Source organism: Aptenodytes patagonicus, chromosome 1, assembly GCF_965638725.1.
Source record: "Aptenodytes patagonicus chromosome 1, bAptPat1.pri.cur, whole genome shotgun sequence".
NCBI lineage: Eukaryota > Metazoa > Chordata > Aves > Sphenisciformes > Spheniscidae > Aptenodytes > Aptenodytes patagonicus.
This window is the reverse complement of record NC_134949.1, coordinates 226,773,306-226,791,288: the sequence shown is the minus strand read 5'-3', so window position 1 is coordinate 226,791,288 and position 17,983 is coordinate 226,773,306. Positions and strand designations below refer to the sequence as shown.

General features: G+C 46.6%; 1 protein-coding gene across 3 annotated transcripts in view; it reads left to right on the top strand.

Moving 5' to 3' along the window:
- The first annotated feature begins 3,073 nt into the window (after positions 1 to 3,073).
- POLD3 (DNA polymerase delta 3, accessory subunit) overlaps positions 3,074 to 17,983 on the top strand; it is a 29,819-nt gene continuing 14,909 nt past the window's right edge. For 2 of the 3 annotated variants that reach the window (XM_076328547.1, XM_076328546.1), the window contains exons 1-7: positions 3,074 to 3,200; positions 4,916 to 4,971; positions 6,879 to 6,981; positions 9,470 to 9,509; positions 10,989 to 11,121; positions 13,912 to 14,176; positions 16,102 to 16,174. In XM_076328547.1, the coding sequence (XP_076184662.1) occupies positions 3,141 to 3,200; positions 4,916 to 4,971; positions 6,879 to 6,981; positions 9,470 to 9,509; positions 10,989 to 11,121; positions 13,912 to 14,176; positions 16,102 to 16,174 (730 nt within the window). In that variant the 5' untranslated portion in view covers positions 3,074 to 3,140. Of the gene's footprint in view, positions 3,201 to 4,915; positions 4,972 to 6,703; positions 6,728 to 6,878; positions 6,982 to 9,469; positions 9,510 to 10,988; positions 11,122 to 13,911; positions 14,177 to 16,101; positions 16,175 to 17,983 lie in introns of those variants that run through there. The other variant, XM_076328548.1, reaches the window with a different exon arrangement.

The window sequence follows — 17,983 nt, the reverse complement described above, 5'->3', positions numbered from 1 at the left end:
TTCTCGCTCAGCACTTGCCAATTAATACTTTGCAGCATCACTAACGTTAAGGCTGGTGTCACAACCTCAGGCACCTCGAGGAAGGTTACTCTTTCAAGATGTTAAGGCTAATTTTGTGATCTTTTCTTGCAAACCAGCAGAGTCTGTCTCTCTGCTTCTCCTCGGTTAGAGCTCTCAGTTCATCTCACACACCCAAATTTCGTTTGAAATTCTCCTGGTGGTTCAGCCCCATAAGCCGTGGCACTCCATATGGACCTCTCAATTTCCCGAAGCCAGTACTCCTAGAGACAATATATAAATCAGGAAAAGCCCTAATGCTCATAAAGGTAATGTTTCAGTGATCTCTTCGTCAGAGGAACTACCTTCTGACCCTAAAAGCACATTTTTCAGCTCAGCACTGCGGCCCACCTGAAAACGCAGAGGGCAAAGGAAACATGCATCAGTTCTCTCCCGCAGAAACGGACGTTGTGGCAGTGTTAGACACCAAGAACTTACTTCTTTTGTGTTGCTTTTACCTAACCGTCAGTAAGCAGCAGCAAGCCATCTGCACGCAGTGTCAGGGGAACAGGTCCCTGCCGTAACAGTTTTATTTTCCCAGCGGAGGGAGAGGTCTGTGGAATCGATTCAGGGTGGTTCCATATGTTATGGACTACTCATTTAAATCGTAGGCTCAGTTTGTAGGCAACACCTTACTAACCTAACCAGATGGCATAGAAAACAAACAATTCACTGAGCTAAAACGAGCTGATAAATATGCCGGAGACGGAGGGATTCGGGTCGATGAGGTCCAGGGAGGGTGGGAGATGCCAGACATCCCTCTCCCAGCAGCAGCCATCTCTCAGACCCAGCCAGCCCCGGCGTGGGACCGTGCTATAAACCAGCCAGGACAGTTAAATAAGAAACATGCCAAATAAAATGGAGTGTAATCCACGCTGAAAGGAAAAAAAGACACCTCATAGATTTTATCAGATTTAAAATTAACTTTATCATGGAGAAGTGTTTAGAAAACAATATAGATACATCAATGAAGTCTTCAGCTTACTGTGAAGCTGTATTAAAAACAGGATGCAAATGGGATGGGATTGGGAATTAGATTGGGAATCTCGTGTTCCAGCGTTTGCTATTTATCTCAAAAAAAAAAAGGAAAGCGTAGAGTAATATTTAGCAGGTGCTGTGAGAAGTGCTGAAAGCGGTCACCAGGGGAAATATGGGGACAGTTTAACTAAGAATGGTTTTAAGTAACACCTCACCCTGCCTTTGAACAACAGCAGCATTTATGTGGGAGAGGGAGTGGCAAGACTCCAATGCCTGGTTTGCCTCCGCCATTCCGGTGAGGATCAGGCAGGGCTGAAAAAAAAGGAAAATCGGAAAAAGGGAAAACTGGTGATTCCCAACAACTGGGTGGTTTACCCTCCCTTGCACCGTGCCACGGCTCATCCTGCCCTGGATGTCAGGGACAAGGTGCTGGGTCGGCCCACGGCCGGGACGATGGAGGCGAGGAGTGGCGGGATGGCGGGAAGGGGGGGACGGTGTGGTGACGTGTGAGGGGACAGTGTGGGGCTGTGAGGGGACAGCGTGAGGACGTGGGAGGGGATGGTATGGGTCCGTGGGCCCGTGAGGGGACAGCGTGGGACCGTGGGTCTGTGAGGGGACGGCGTGGGGCTGTGAGAGGACAGCATGGGACCATGGGTCTGTGAAGGGACGGTGTGGGGCCATGAGGGGACAGTGTGGGGCCATGGGTCTGTGAGGGGATGGCGTGGGGCCGTGAGGGGATGGCATGGGGCCGTGGGACTGTGAGGGGACGGTGTGGGGCTGTGAGGGGACGGTGTGGGGCCGTGGGTCTGTGAGGGGATGGCATGGGCCCTTGGGACCGTGAGGGGACAGCACGGGGCCATGGGTCTGTGAGGGGACGGTGTGGGGCCGTGGGTCTGTGAGGGGATGGCATGGGCCCTTGGGTCTGTGAGGGGACGGCGTGGGACCGTGAGGGGACAGCACGGGGCCATGGGTCTGTGAGGGGACGGTGTGGGGCCGTGGGTCTGTGAGGGGATGGCATGGGCCCTTGGGTCTGTGAGGGGACGGCGTGGGACCGTGAGGGGACAGCACGGGGCCATGGGTCTGTGAGGGGACGGCGTGGGGCCGTGAGGGGATGGCATGGGGCCGTGGGACTGTGAGGGGACGGCGTGGGGCTATGAGGGGACGGTGTGGGGCCATGGGTCTGTGAGGTGACAGCGTGGGGCCATGAGGGGACAGTGTGGGGCCATGGGTCTGTGAGGGGATGTCATGGGGCCGTGGGTCTGTGAGGGAACAGTATGAGGCCGTGGGTCTGTGAAGTGACAGCGTGGGGCCATGGGTCTGTGAGGGGACGGCGTAGGCCCGTGGGTCTGTGAGGGGACAGTGTGGGGCCATGAGGGGACAGCATGGGGCCATGGGTCTGTGAGGGGATGGCGTGGGGCCGTGGGTCTGTGAGGGGATGGCATGGGCCTGTGAGGGGACAGCGTGGGGCCGTGGGTCTGTGAGGGGGCGGTGTGGGCCCGTGGGTCTGTGAGGGGGCGGTGTGGGTCTGTGAGGGGGCAGTGTGGGCCCGTGGGCCCGTGAGGGGACAGCATGGGGCCGTGGGTCTGTGAGGGGGCGGCGTGGGCCCGTGGGCCCGTGAGGGGACAGCGTGGGCCCGTGGGTCTGTGAGGGGACGGTGTGGGTCTGTGAGGGGGCGGTGTGGGCCCGTGGGGGGACAGCGTGGGCCCGTGGGTCTGTGAGGGGGCGGTGTGGGTCTGTGAGGGGGCAGTGTGGGCCCGTGGGTCTGTGAGGGGACAGCGTGGGCCCGTGGGTCTGTGAGGGGGCGCCGTGGGCCCGGGAGGGTAGAGCGTAGGCCCCTGAGGCGACGTCGCGAGACGGTGGGGCGTGGCGGGCAAAGCGGAGGGGCGTGGCCTGGCCGGAGCGGGACGGGCCCAGGGACCACGCGGCGGCGCCGCCGCGCGCAAGAGCGCGCTCCTTTTTGTCCCCGCGCGGCCGCCGTCGCGCCCGCCCGCGTCTCGGCGGGTTGCCATGGCGGCGGGCAGGCGGCCGCGGCCCTGAGCTGCGCGGGAACGGCGCGGGGCCCCTCCCGCCCGCGGCCTACCCGGCCCGGCCCTCTCCGCCCCGCCATGGAGGACGAGCTCTACCTCGAGAACATCGACGAGTTCGTCACCGACCAGAACCGCATCGTGAGTCCCGCCGGCGGGGCTGCGCGGGGGGGTGAGGGTGGGGGTGGTGCGGGCGGCCGCCGCCGTTGCGCGACACCCTCCCCCCCCCCGCCTCCACCCAACGTGGCTGCCTTTGGGGGGAGGGGCAGCCTGCATGTTTGGGGGACCGCCTCAGGCTGGGCCCCAAACCCTGCTCTGGGGGTGCCGTAACCGGGGGGGCTGCAGTGCCAGGGTCTGCGGTGACACCGGTGCAGGGTTCCCCCCCCCCCCCCGCCGCCCACCGGTTTGGTGAAGGCCAAACCCGCAGGGAGCAGCCGCTTTCCGTTGGCAGCCGGAAGGTGAGGCAAAAGCAGTGCCCCCCCCCATCGCACCCACCTGCGGGATACGCGTGGGTGCCCTGCCTCCCCCCGGCAGGCGCAGAAGGAAGGAGCCTCCCGCAGCTGTAGTGCCTTGCCCCTCAGGGCTGTTTGCTCAAGTTTTACTCGTCTTGGGGGGGGGGGGGGGGGAATGTGTGCGCGGTGCCTGGCTGCGCTTGCAGTGTTTGTTCTTCCACAGGTCGCAACGTGGAGTTAATGTGGGCTTCCTGTCAAGCTGGACAGGAGGTGCCTTTCTTGTCAGGATTTTTTCCCCCCTTTGACTTTAAATTAATGTCTCTGAAGAGGATTGGTAATGGCATGATTTATATCACAGGGAAAGCAGCTCTCCCCAAATTCCTTATGCTCCCTAATAGGTGAGCTGTTTTTCCTCAAAAAAAAAAGCACTGTAGTGACAGCAGTTCTTTAGCTCAAGGTATAAATGACAGAACACTGTATGAAACGGTGTTTTCCATGAAAGGTTGAGGCAGACTGGACCACTATTTCAGCTTAAAAGTAAAATTAGTACTTATCGTCTGTAGCCTCTTGAAGCCTTGCTTTTTTTAGGACAATTCAGAAAAATGGTAAGCGTGCGTGTCTGTGTTTCTTTCAAAATAAAGACTTTTGCCTGAAAGTGATACAGTAAAGTTGGTGCATCTTGTCTCTCAAAGCAGTTGTATTAACATGAACTGCCTGTGTCGTTACAGTTCATTTCAGTAAACTGCTAGACTAATAACAATTTAATTTAACTGTTGTATTTGAGACAGGAGAGGCCCTAGCCTGAGGATTAGTTTAAAAAGGCAGAACAGGAGGAGAAGCAGGTGTGAAAGACATGCCTTGCCTAAATAATACAGCAGGTCAGTGGCAGGGCTGGGTTTAGAGCTGTAGTCTCCTGAGATTTGGCACACCGTGCTGTCGGACTTGTGATGTGGCCGGAGGTCCCCGCGTCCCCGTGGCAGGTGAGGGTGGCAGAAATCCAAGAAGTCCTCAGCGGTTGTTTGGGAGAGCAGTAAGAGCTTCTCACGGATAAGGGTTGTGCTGTTTAATTTTTTTTCTCTGTTGTGAAGCTGAGCGGCGCGGGTGTTTTGAATGGCTTTTACTTACGCAATGGCACTTCAAGAAGGCGTTCCCAAAAACACACCTTTCAGGGTGGGTAGTTTGTTCAGGTTTCAGGGATTCAATCTACTCATTAAAGCACAGGTGGGTGGGTGTCCACGTGCTCTTGCTTCTAACGGGTTTTGCTGTGGGTTTCTTGGAGGGGAGGGGTCTAAAGAGTTTGACTTACCCATGAAGCAAGCAAAGGATGAGAGGTTTAACTAGTCAAGAGACGGAGGTTTTCTTACTGAAGTGTTTTTTGTTTGTTTGTTTGTTTTCTTGTTACAGGTCACATACAAATGGCTAAGCTATACTCTGGGAGTTCACGTCAACCAGGCTAAACAGTAGGTATTAGTGCATCCCACAAACCTTTTGTTTTGAGGCAAAGCCTTGTTAATTACTGTTTTCATGATTGTGGTTAGTGTATTAAACTTATCTCTCTGGAAATAATTAAAAATCCCGCATGTCTTCTCAGGTACAGTCGGTTGTGTTATTCAACGTGCCTTACTCCTCCTGTAGGCAGATCTTGCCTTGACTTGATGGGACTTGTGCTTTAGAGAGCAGTGCTCAGCTGGACACCTTATGCTGCTTTATATCATAAATACTTAGCTCAGAATAGATGTTTTAGCGTTATGTTACTACAGAAATGTATGTAGCTCCTTTCATCCTGAAATGCGGATGTGTTTTCTGAACTTGGCTCCGGTCCTGCAAACAGAGCTGTGCCTTTGTGAGAATCTGCCGCTGCGTATCCCAGCGTAGGATGCCGTACGTTATCCATGGATATTGCAGGGAGCAGAGTCAGGAGAATGCAAAACAGCTCATGTGTCTGGCAAATGCTCATCCGCTCTGATCACCCTGCTGCGTAGTGCGTGATGCATTATTCATATCTGCTTACCAGGCTTGACGGGCACAGGTAAATATTTGAAGGATGGGGAAGTCAGCTGTGCCGTCAGATATTTTTGCTTCTCCAAACTTAGTATAAATGCGTAACCTTGTCTTGGTGTATTTTGAAGAATAAAAAATTACTGTAACCTTTTAAATATCCTATAAAACAAAGAACGAGCTCCCAAGGATTCTGGGGCTTGCACGGCAAGGTAAAGTTAAGCATAAGATTTGAAGGTTGCGTAAGAGTGTCAAGTCCCATAATACGTATATTTTCTCTCCTTGTTTCTGGCTATAGCTTGGACCTAAAGGGGCATTTGCTGCGTACTCAGCTGCAGTGTACTGAGCCCAGCTTCACCTGTCTTGTCCAAACTACTAGAATATCAACTTGGGCATCTAATGTAATGAAGAGGTTGTTTGGTCTTTTTCCTCTGCGTGTGTGTGAACAATTTAGATGATGTGTAAATCTGAGTGTGCTGCAGTGATGGCGTAGACCTGACTGGAGAGCTCTGCTGGGAACAGTTCTGGTCATACAGTAAACTAGAAGGAGCCAGAGAACTTTTTGCTGTGAAGAAGATGGCCCAGGTGAAACGGAGGCACCTCCTCATACCCTTGAAAGCAACCCGGAGATGGAGAACTCCTGTGGCATCTTTGTGCTTAAAACTCTCTCCTAGAAGCTGGAGAAGTGCCTGATAACACAAATGAATTATTTTAGTGAGTTTTGCTGGCTGTGGCAGCATGGTAATTGCAGTCTGTCTCTGTGGCAATGAGGGTCTTCAAGTATTTTTACCAGATAGCATCCTCGGGGAGTGTGCGGTAGTGTCTCTGCCCAGTTACGTGGGACGCTCATCGTAAATCAATGGTATGAGTGGGAGCTGAAAGCTCGAGTCTCAGCTCAATCTTGTCATTGCCAGTCATGCTCCTTCCTCCTGTTTCTGATCACCGTGTCAGTGGATGTAACTAGGATTGTATATATACACCTGGCAATGTGATCATGTACCAGAAACCACCAGTTCCCCTGTCAGGTGTTTCGGAATGCTGGGTTGTAACAAGGGAAGCAGCCTTCTCAAGGGGAGACTTTGGAACAAGCTGCCCAGAGGATGTGAGACCATCTGCAACCAACTATCAAAGCTTTGAGAGCTTGTATTCATTTCACCTTTGGTTTATATAGTTGTTGGACTGAGATTCTTCAAAGTGGCAGAGGAGAAAGGTGTCTCAGTAAGATTAATTTAATCCTGGTTAAAATAACTGTCTTATGTGGAATGTTTCCATGTCAGGCTGGCTTTGCTCTTTCTATGTAAGCTTCACGGAAGGGGTGGTGACGGGCTCTTTCCTTTCTAGGTGATTAACACTGGTTTCTTTTGTGCAGGATGCTGTATGATTATGTGGAGAGGAAACGAAAGGAGAATTCAGGAGCTCAGCTTCACGTCACCTACTTAGTAGCAGGAAACCTCATCCAGAATGGACACGTTGTGAGTGTTTTATTTCTCAAAGGTGTCTGTGAGCTCTTTGTCCTTGTGTCTTCCATCTTGTTTTGTAATCTTTGGGTCAAAAGCTCGCTCTCTTTTTCCTGTAACAGGCACAGTGTCCTAGGTCTTCTGTACATGTACAAAGTAAGGCACTGTCTCTGTCCCCGCATACAAACGATGGGGAGGAAAGATCAGTTGGTCATGATTTGGTAATACAGTGCTGAATAACGCACCAGGGTTTGTATTTAATTAACTTAAATCCTGTTACCAGTCATCTCTCAATCCTATCACTAATACTGGACAGTGAATTTTCTAAAACGGCCTGGAGGGGCCCTTGTGAGATCAGCTGATCCATTTCCCAGGATCCGCTGTGGAGTGGAGAGTTGTGTTTGGAGAGAGCTTGGAGTTCAGTTGGAATAGAATAATAATAAATAGAAAAACAAATAGTTGAAGTTCTCTTGTTAAATAAAGCAACTTTTTTATCCTGGTATACAACAGAAACGTAAATTTATTAATGGTATTTTGTATTTAAAATGCATTGACTTATTAAGCAAAGGCATCACTACTTGTAGTTAATGTATTTATTTTTACTCATTGCTGCTTGTCAGATTTTCAAGAATGTAATCTCAAATTTCAGAGAGGAACCCCAGGGGTTTTTGAAAGAAGATGAGCAAATTGAGTACCCGTTTCCCTTTGCTCTCAAAGAATTTAATAGCCAAACACTAAATGCCTTTGACATTCCACTAGGTGTCTATTCGTATCTTTAGATACCCAAATATCTCTTACAATACAATCCACAGTCTTCATTTAGAATCAGTACATCTCAGGGTGTCCTGGCTTTTATTTGTAGATTGGAAAAGAAAACAACAAACCTTTTTTGATTTTCCTAAATAGTAAACTGGTTCACATGCATAGAATATTCTCTTTACATCTCCAAATTTGCTGAAATTGAAGGTAATTATTTATTGCATTAGTTCTGTACGATGGAATATATTTATTTAAAGCTGTACAGCTAGTGTCACATTTATAGCCTGAGTTTAATAGGTTTCCCCCCAATTTCTTTTGGAAATAATAAGGTAGCATCTCTTGGCTCGCTAGAATTAGTGAGAGATTTGTCAACATATTGTCACGTTTTAAAATTTGCCATAATGTATTTAAAACAAACAAATGAATTCTGACATAGCATATAGACAATTTTTTTTTAAACTCTGTCTTAGCAGTTTATATATTTGTAAAGCAAGAAAGATCTACTAAGAGTTTTAAAAATTGGCTATATCCTATAGACATATAAAGGGCACTTTTTTGTTTGTTTGGTTTTAAATATCTTATTTTTGAATACTGCAACAGCGGTGCCTGCTAAGAAGGGTGACCTGCAGGTGCAGTAAGTTGTTAGGGGTAGAGATGAGGCAATGCCAGGGTTAGGAATGCCGCACAGGAGGAGTTCAAAGTTCCTCAGACTGGGTGTTTGAGGGCTAGCTGGAGCGGGTGGGAGAAGAGGGCAGATCTGGAAGATACTTCCAGAAGGCGTGCAGGCACTGGAGTAGCTGGTGGGTATCATCTGGCACAAGTCAATTTTGAGGAGGAAAGGGATGCGAGTGCTTCAGATGCAACCCTGTGCTTGCTGCACTACTGTCTGCTGTCAGTAGGTGTAGCCACAAGGCTGTGGCTTCAACTGCAAGACTCGTCTGAAGGGAGATGTGGCTAGAAAGCAGTCACAAATAATTCTCATCGTGTCTTAAGCACTGCACGCTCTTCACTTGCAACTTTTTATCTGCCTCAGTGAGGGACCCAGACTCTCAATCTTTCTTTACTGTTTCAGGTTGCCTACATTTTCTTGCCTCTTGCTCTTTTGCTGGCTACTCTGTGGCATCAAACACAAAATTAATGGTTGGATTTTGTCCAGGCTGTCTCTTTGGATACTCTCTGTATTAACCGCAGCCTGTTAAATGTCATAGAGCAGGTATAGTCCTTGAAGGCTGGCTGTGGAGCACATTTCCAGACGCATTCAATTCTGGCTTTTAAATTAATGCTTAATTTCTCGTGGTGTTTTGCTTCTCTGGTGCCGTGTCTGTGCTACAGATTGCGAAGTTCGAGTTTACTGGCAATCTAAATATACGTGGGTGATGTGGGCTAGTGCAGTGGACTTCTAGCACTTGGATCATCAGCTGCCTTAGTTTGCTTTTCTCCACTGTGCTGTGCGGTTGTTTAGTTCTCGTTTCATCTGCGTCTCATCTCCCAGTGTAAGGAATGGAGGACAGAGGATTTCTTTAGGGTTGTAGTGATCAGTGAAACAGTCTGTTAGAAAAGTAGGAAGATGGAGCTTTAAAAACTAGTGGCTGATGACTGTTTAAAGGCATTGGCAGTGTTCTTTGCAGCTATAAAGCTGGACCTATAATCAGACTTTTTTATTCAATAGATAACTGAAAATACCAGTCTTAGGTACAACAGATCTTTTCAAATTTTAAGATTGCAATTTATTTATTTTTTACAGTGCCACAAGGTTGCAGTAGTGAGAGAGGATAAACTCGAAGGTAAGCAGATCATGAAAATTATGTGGTTTTAACTTTTTTCTTTGAAAGAACAGCAAAGTGAGTAAAGCTCAGAACTTGCCATCTGCACATAAATGCCTAGTCAGGCTGCTGGGTTCAGGTGTGTACTTTTTGTACTAGCTTTTTCTCAGAATTTTGAATATCTGAGCCAACAGCTGTGTAACTTCACAGACTTGATATTTGGGTCTGATTTTTTTTTTTTTTTTAAATGTTGACCATTTTAGTCAGTGATTCTTTTCCACCTCCCTGCCTCTGACAGACAGCTTCTCCTTAAAGGCAACAGTATCTGAGTAGTGTACCGCAGTGTCTCTCACTATTTTAGAACAATTATGAGCCTTCAGGCTCCCAAGGATGCCGAAGTAGATAATTCTAGTTATTGGTTAAATGCAATAGCAGTCTTTGTTTGCCCTGAGTGGCGTGAGTGTTAGTTAAATGTCCTACAAGGTCTGGTCCTGCTGATGAGATCTGATCCATAGCAATTGAAACACAACTGCAGGCTCTTCGTTGCTTTCAAATAACATCTTTGGCATTTGAGAACATACTGTGGCATTTGTGACCTTAAATATCCATGCTAATGATCTAATTTTGTTTGAAAGACTTGCATTATTTTCCTTTTTGAAATCTGAAGTAGATTTCTAGCTAAAGTTGTCTTCATCAGGCCAGTAGATTGTCAAGCAGTGCAACTACTATCTGTCATATTTGTTGAATTGTGTGCTGCGTAATATTCTGTTTTGCTGTGGAGGAAAGGGTTGTTCATGTTTTTTGTATTAGAAGACAGGCCAAAGGTATGACTTACATTTGGAAGAGGCTGAGATTTGTGATGGGAGCAGGGCTGCATAGTCTAGGACTGGCCCCAAGAAATGATTACTGTGTGTATTTTTACAGTGCCTAGAAGCTCTGTCTCAGACCAGGACTGTGTGGAAAGAACAATATAAGCAATGAACAAAGAATTCCTAAAAAACAGCCCTCGTCTCAAGGGGGTTACAGTCTAAATAGCACAGAAGAGACAAAACATTGATTCCAGCAGACTACTAGAGAAGGCGCTGTGATGCTAGTTGATACAGTGGACGCTACCTTAATGGCAGAGAGCGGTTCCAGCAGGGTAGAGTTACGACCATCTCTCTTCTTCCTTAGCTTTAGGTAGTTATATAGATATTCTGGATCCCAAACACCGGGTATTTTGAAAGTAAACACAGAGAGATTGCTCTTAATTCAGTTGTGTAAGAACCAAGAGTGTATAGTGGAAAACACGTTTGACGGGCTTGTGGAGTCTGTTACCTTGAATTCCCAATTAGTGAGCATTGGAAGAAGGTACAATTACACGTTTTTATATTCAGGTCCTTGGTGTCAAGTGGTCTGTCAGTCTTTCTCCATCCTTGGTAGAGCCTGATGCTTAAAGTTGCCACCTGATTCTGTAAAGGCTGTGCTAACAGAGGACTTTTTTTCTTTTTTGCCCCCCAGCAATGAAGTCTAAACTAGCCACGATTGCGAGCGTGCACGTCTACAGCATTCAGAAAGCCTTGCTCAAGGACAGTGGGCCACTCTACAACACAGACTATGATATTGTCAAAACAAACCTGCACAACTGCAGCAAGTGAGTTGCGTCTTGGTTTTTCTTCTTATGCTACGTGATTTGAGACTGATGCGTTGTTGCTATTTAGTGCACTTCAGCAGAAGTCAATGGTTACCAGATATGCCTGGATTTTTAGAAAGCTAGAAAAAGATATCTTCGAAGTCATGCCAGACCAGTCCCCAAACAGCACATTGTACGATTATTTCGTAAACCGAGCTATTTCCAGCTTACAGTTGGTTCACTTGCTCCGTTACTCCAATGGGCAGACTGTTCCAGTACCTTTCTTCTCTGATGGCTAGAAACCTTTTTCTCATTTCCAGGCCACACTTCATCATGACCATTTTTGTCCAGTTCTCAGTCACACAGGAAGAGTAAATTGAAACAGACTTACAAAACCACGAGTGATGTGCTCAGCAGAGTGCTAACATGAGGTTGCCTTCTGTTTTGTGAGACTGTGTTTTCATCCACCTCTCTGAAGATCTTACAGGAACTCATTCTCCGTAGGTAAGATGAGAGCCTGAGGCGTAGGGGAAGCATACAAAACAGACCAAGCAGCACAAGTGCCCTTCGTGGTTGAACTAGAGGAAGGTTGTCCTGGAATTCAGGGGGACTTCGGTCTCCAGGGGTCATTGTCTCTCCTCCTGAACAGTGCCTGGCAGCTGTGGCTTTTCATTTATGTGTTGTTTCCACCATGACAGCTTCAGCTTGATGTAATCAGTACGTACAGTGCCAGGACCAATCTGGTTTAGAAGGGGGATGCCTGAATGTTGTGTCATAGAAAGAGTATAGAATTTGAAAGTAGAAACGTAGCTGTCTTCAAAATGTTGACAAGAGAGTGGCTGAGAAAGTAATCTCCTAGAAGCTGTGTGTTTCAAATGTGAATGTCAATACCGTGGTAAGTGCTAGAAAACCCTGCTTCAATGAAGACGCGTGCCATAGGTTTGGCTGCAGTTGCCTTGTTCCAGTCTGTTTACTCTCAGGCACCCCTGCATGGTGATACTTGTGTCTTAGAGGAGACTGCCTTTCAGCCTTGTACATCCAGAAGGTTTAGGCAATTCAGATTCTGAAATTGCTTTCTGAAGCCTATGTGTAAATCCCTGCCTGGCTTTGGAGCAGAATTTCCCAAACAAACTAAGAAAAATTCAGCTTCTTCGTTTGTGACCTGGCTGAACTAAATTCAGACTCACCATGTTCCCTGTCCCTTGTCGACTGCATGAATTGTCTTTTACGCTTCGGACAAGACTCCTGCAGTACCTGCAGAAGACAGAGGTTTAACCGTGTGCATGTTTATAGCAAACAGAATCTACCGGCTTCTAATGCTTCCCTCTCGGTCCATATATCTCACAAGCTCTGGGGCAAGGATCTTTATTCTCTTCTGTGTTTGTATGGGACCTGTTATGCTGTGAAGATGGTGGAGGTGGCTAGATGTTGTACTAATATAACTAACTGGATTTAATGCATGTTGCTAATGTCAGCTTTCCAAGCGGAAGCAGCTCCTTGCTTGCAGAGCATAGTCCAAACACTGCTTATTTTTTCAGTGATTATTTAGTGAATTTTGGATCAAGCCCATAAGCTATAGTCACACAGCAGCATTAAGGCAAGCTAACTCCCCAAGTGCCTGGAATGTGTGAGGTTTAGATGTGCTTGCTGCAGTCAATATAACCATTGACAATAAACGTTATTGTAATCTGGAGGGTTGGTGGTGTTGCTTATGGGTGTGTGTGGAGTAGGAGTGAAAGCTGTCCAGAGACCGCTGTTGACCATGTTGAAAACAGATTGAAAGTACAAAGGAAAGTAGGAATATTTTTCTTCAATGTCTTCTTTCCTTCCTTTAAAGGTTTGAATGTCAAGAGATTGCTGCTGCAGCCTAGAAATGCCGTAGAGATGGTGTTGTTTTGTTAATACATTACAGTTCCTGATCTGAGTAGAAGTGGACTGTGCATGTGAGCCGCTAATGCTGAGGCACAGACATTAATTGGCAGAAGACTGGTTTATTTCTTATGCAAATAAAAATACGCTGTGTAATTCAATGGATTGGAAGGCGTGAGTCTGTGCTCTTTTGTGGCATTTCTGTAGGAAATCTGGAAAGCCGTGTCTGTGATTCGCACAGTGGGGAGTAGAGTTCAGTTATTTTTGGGTACTGCTATTCCTGACTGTCAGGGAATTGTATTGTAACTGTGAGCACATCATTTAGTTCTTGTACCTCCGTATCCCCAAACAATCACGTTTCAGACTGTTACAAGCTGAGATGTGTCTGTCTACTAGTGATTACATGGAAATGACTTTATATAGTTAAGTCTGAATGTCATGGATATCTTCTGAGCCATTTAAGTAGTTTAGCTTCAGTTGTGATTTACTTACCTGGCCAGTACGATTGTGGCTGCTTGTTGCAGCAGTAGTGGACTCTGTCAAAGCATCTGAAAGTTGTAAATGTTTTAGATCATTGGACAGCCATACAATTTATGCTGCAAACTTTAGAGAGCGTAACCCGTTTAGGAATAAAATGCAGTCTGCTCCATCTCTATGCTGGGTGTGGAGACAGGCTTTCCCCCCCCATGAAATCTGAACAGCTTGTTTAGCATTTGAATGCTCTGGCTCTTGCTGACAGGTTCAGCTGATCTTTTCAGTAGAGGTCTCAATCGCTCTCGTTCTGTGCCAGCCTTTCTTTCTTGTCCCATACACAAATTAAATTGCTCTTTTTCCCATAACAGGAGAACACAGGACCAGAGAAGCAAGGCGCTACCGGAGAGGAAACCGAGGTGAAAAATAAGAAGTTAAAAGGCTAATTAAATTTCTCACTCCATCACGCAGGTTTAGTGCCATTCAGTGTGCTGCTGCGGTCCCCAGGACGTCGGCCGAAGTTTCTCAAGTGCAGACGTCTCTGCAGGCTGGTTCCCAGGCACAAAGTGACACGAACGCTGTCAGCGTACCTGCGGTCAACGGCCACGGTCCATCGACTGCTAAACAGCCCTCGCAGCAGCCCAAAGGGATCATGGGAATGTTTGCAGCGAAAGCGGCTTCCAAACCCCAGGACACAAATAAAGAAACTAAAGTAGAGGCTAAGGAGGCCCCAGGTGTAAGTTACCTCAGACCCTTTGGCAGCCCTCTGGGTTAATAGTTTTAATGAACCACTCTTCTATCAGAAATAGTGTGGCCAGCAGGAGTAGGGCAGTGATGGTGCCCCTGTACTCGGCCCTGGTGAGGCCGCACCTCGAATACTGTGTTCAGTTTTGGGCCCCTCACTCCAAGAAGGACGTCGAGGTGCTGGAGCGTGTCCAGAGAAGGGCAACGAGGCTGGTGAGGGGTCTGGAGAACAAGTCTGATGAGGAGCGGCTGAGGGAACTGGGGTTGTTCAGCCTGGAGAAGAGGAGGCTGAGGGGAGACCTCATCGCTCTCTACAACCACCTGAAAGGAGGTTGTAGCGAGGTGGGGTCGGTCTCTTCTCCCAAGTAACAAGTGATAGGACGAGAGGAAACGGCCTCAAGTTGTGCCAGGTTTAGATTGGATATTAGGAAAAATTTGTTCACTGAAAGGGTTGTCAAGCACTGGAACAGGCTGCCCAGGGAAGTGGTGGAGTCACCATCCCTGGAGGTATTTAAATACGTGTAGGTGTGGTGCTTAGGGACATGGTGTAGTGGTGGACTTGACAGTGCTAGGATAACGGTTGGACTTGATGATCTTAAGGGTCTTTTCCAACCTGAATGATTCTATGATTCTAGCTTCGCTCTTACTCAACCTAAATAACCTTAAACAGCCGTAGTGCAGCCTTGTCCACTGCTTCTAGTGCTAAACTTGCTGTCCACCGGGAATGCTCAGTCACTCTTTTGTAAGTATTTAACTGTATAGTACAGTCGTGCCTTCTGTCAGTCATCTTGGGCAAAAATATATTGTGCCACACTCTTGGCCTATCCACAGAAGTGTATTTGCCATAACTTTGACGCTTTGACATTCCTCCTTGAGCCAAATCTCCAGTGAGTATAAACCAGCATAGCTGCATTATTGAGACGATTGTTCCATTGTCTTCAGTTACGCAAATATATACACCAGTTGAGGATCTTGCTCTCTCCATTGTGCTTAAAAGGATTTGTTTTGAGCAGTAAGTGAAATGTGAGAAGTCCAGGTCTTAAAAGTATCAAGGTGTTTAAACTTGGTCTGTGAGGGAAATTTCAGAGCTTGACCTGTGCAAGACTAAACTGTTTCTCTTCTCAACTGCTGGTTTTTCCAGGATAGGATTACGTTTTAATTTTTAATTAGTATAATTGTTTTTAAAGCAATGTGGCCAGTAAATGGGTATTAAAATGGTAAGTTTCCCTGCATATGGTTTGGCTTGTTTATAACAGCTGAGTATGTTTTGGTTCATTTTTCTGATTTTTATAGTGAATTTAGAACTGGTGAAATATGTGTGTCTGAGTGTTTTGGGAACTTTAGTGTCTGGTTGCCTTTTTTTTTTGCATGAAAATAAATGGGATTAGGAGGCTAAGCTTCCTTAGGTGGGTTTTTTTGTGTGTGTGATTTTTCACTTTGGTGGTGGCTATATTAATGGAATAGAGGAGTGATACTTTTTTGCAAGCGGCTCAGCAGAACAACGTACGTGCCAGAGTAGCTGGATAAATTCTTCATGGTTTGGCCAATCTGTGTTCTTTCCTCTGTCGGTTACTGTGAGTTGAGGCACTGATAGTTTGCAAAAAGAACAGTTCTTTACTGGGAACTGACCCAAGTCCCAACCACTTATTGCAGTAACACTGTCAGCCATCAGACAGGAATGTGACCCAAGTTAGATTTGAAGGCCTAGCTAAGGAGTCATAAGTAACTTACCCTTGACCCTTTGACGCATGTAATATCTAGTATCTTCAAATTCTCCTAAACAGATATTGAATCCTAAGACACTGACTACTCAACAAATTATACATATTTATTTTGCTTGTCCAGAAGCAGTACTATGCATGCTGAGGGCTGTGTTGCATGAATAATTCCTGTGGTTACTCCTCTGTTTGCTTCTAGGTGTCTGCAGTAAGCAACAAACCACCAGCAAAGGGCAACATAATGAACAACTTCTTTGGAAAAGCTGCCATGAGTAAGTACTTTATAACATGCATCTGTTTTCAGAAACCATTGTGGTCAGGGACCAGCCTGCTGTAGTTTAAAAAAAAAAAAAAAATCCTGAGGGATATTGGAAATCTCTCTTTTTTTTTTTTAGCTAAGTAGCAATTAAAAAAAATCAGTGATATCAGGTGTCTTGTTATACAGCTGTGATGGGAGGCATAAACAGAAGGGAGCATAACCCTTCCACCCTGCCAAACTTGTTGGCTTTTCTTTATATCCCCTCTTCTCTTATAGTTTTCCATACTGTTCTTCTGCTCTTTTGGACTCAGAGGGGTTAATGTTTTTGTATGCAGCTCTTAAGGCAAAAATTAAAAGTTGTAAGTGGAATTTTTCAGACAAAAAGCTTGCTGGATGGAGATCAATTAAAATGACATATTTGTGCAGACTAACCCAGGAAGGATTTTTAGTGCAGAAAAAATCTGATTTAAAGTGAGTACTTCTGGCTGGAAGATTAGCTATTGGTAAAATGTTTGCCAAAACCTGTTATGCAGGGCGTGTAAATGATGCTTGCTTTTCATCACAAATCTCTGAGGAGTCTATAGTTGGATTTAGGGTTAATTTCTTTACCGAAAACTGAAGAGCTAATAATTGGAGGATAAATATGAGGGGTGGCCCTCCCCTTTGAGCAGGGGTTTGGCATAGGTGGCCTCTGGAGGTCCCTTCTGACCTAAATTATCCAAATCTAAAGAAAATACACTGAAGCTTTTAAATAGATGTTGGAAAAGGATTGTAGGACTTTCTTCGAAGATGCCCTTGCAGTACCGAGTACAAGAGGGATTCAAAGAAGAGTTACTGGGAGAGAGTAAACAGCAAAGTTCACTTTCTAACAAGCATCTGTCGGAGTTTGCAGGGTATAGCGCTGAACACACAAGGCACAGTACGGTTGGGCATCTTTGAGTTCCTGTTTTGATGAGGCTGAGGAAGCTGAAGACACTTTCAGCCTAAGCTTTGCAAGCCTAAGCACAGTTACTACAATTAACTCAAGTAAATTCTTGAGATCTGAGAAGAGCCCTAGACCAAAATTCATATGCTGAAAACCCAAGAAGTTGAAATTGTGTGGTAAAGATAACCCGGTGGCGATGGAGAAAGCTTTGTGGATGCATTTCCGCAATTTCCAATGGGGTTCACTTCTCTGCTGAGTCCTGTCAGGGAGTACTTCAAGGAGACTTGTGAGGTGGCTGCGGGGAAGGAGCAAACCGAGCAGAACTGAAAATGATTATGTATGTAGAAGAGAGAGGGTGATTCCAGGAATAAGATTTATTCCCTACATGTTGTACGTCTCGCCTGGCTTCAAAGGTTTCACCATTGCCAGAAAGTCCTGAGTCAACAATAATTGGGTCCTTCGGCTCTTTGCTGTTGATCATAAATGAGAGAGCTGTCATTCAAGTTCTTATGTGTGAGATGTTTTCCCCCTTGCTCAGTGAAGCAGCCAGCCTGTTTTCCAAGCAGTGTCAGAAAGGCGTTGGCATGAAGTCTTCTAGCCCTCTCGGCAGCCTCTGTTCCTGTTGACAATGTAGTTGATCTCGTTGTTGAATACTTTTTCTTCGCTCAGGCATCTTGTGCTTGGGATGATACAGGTTTCTAACTTGTCTGCTCTTCTCTTTTGGTGGGGGGTGGGTGTGTGTGTGTGTAAAGCTGCTGAATGAAGCTCACAGGCTGTGCTTAGGTGCTAGTCTGCTAACGGCACCACCGATCAGGTTGATAAATATATTACTTTGCTGTCCGCTCCCACCTGCTATCTCTTCTTTGCTACTAGATTAAGCCTTTTGAAGCAGAATTG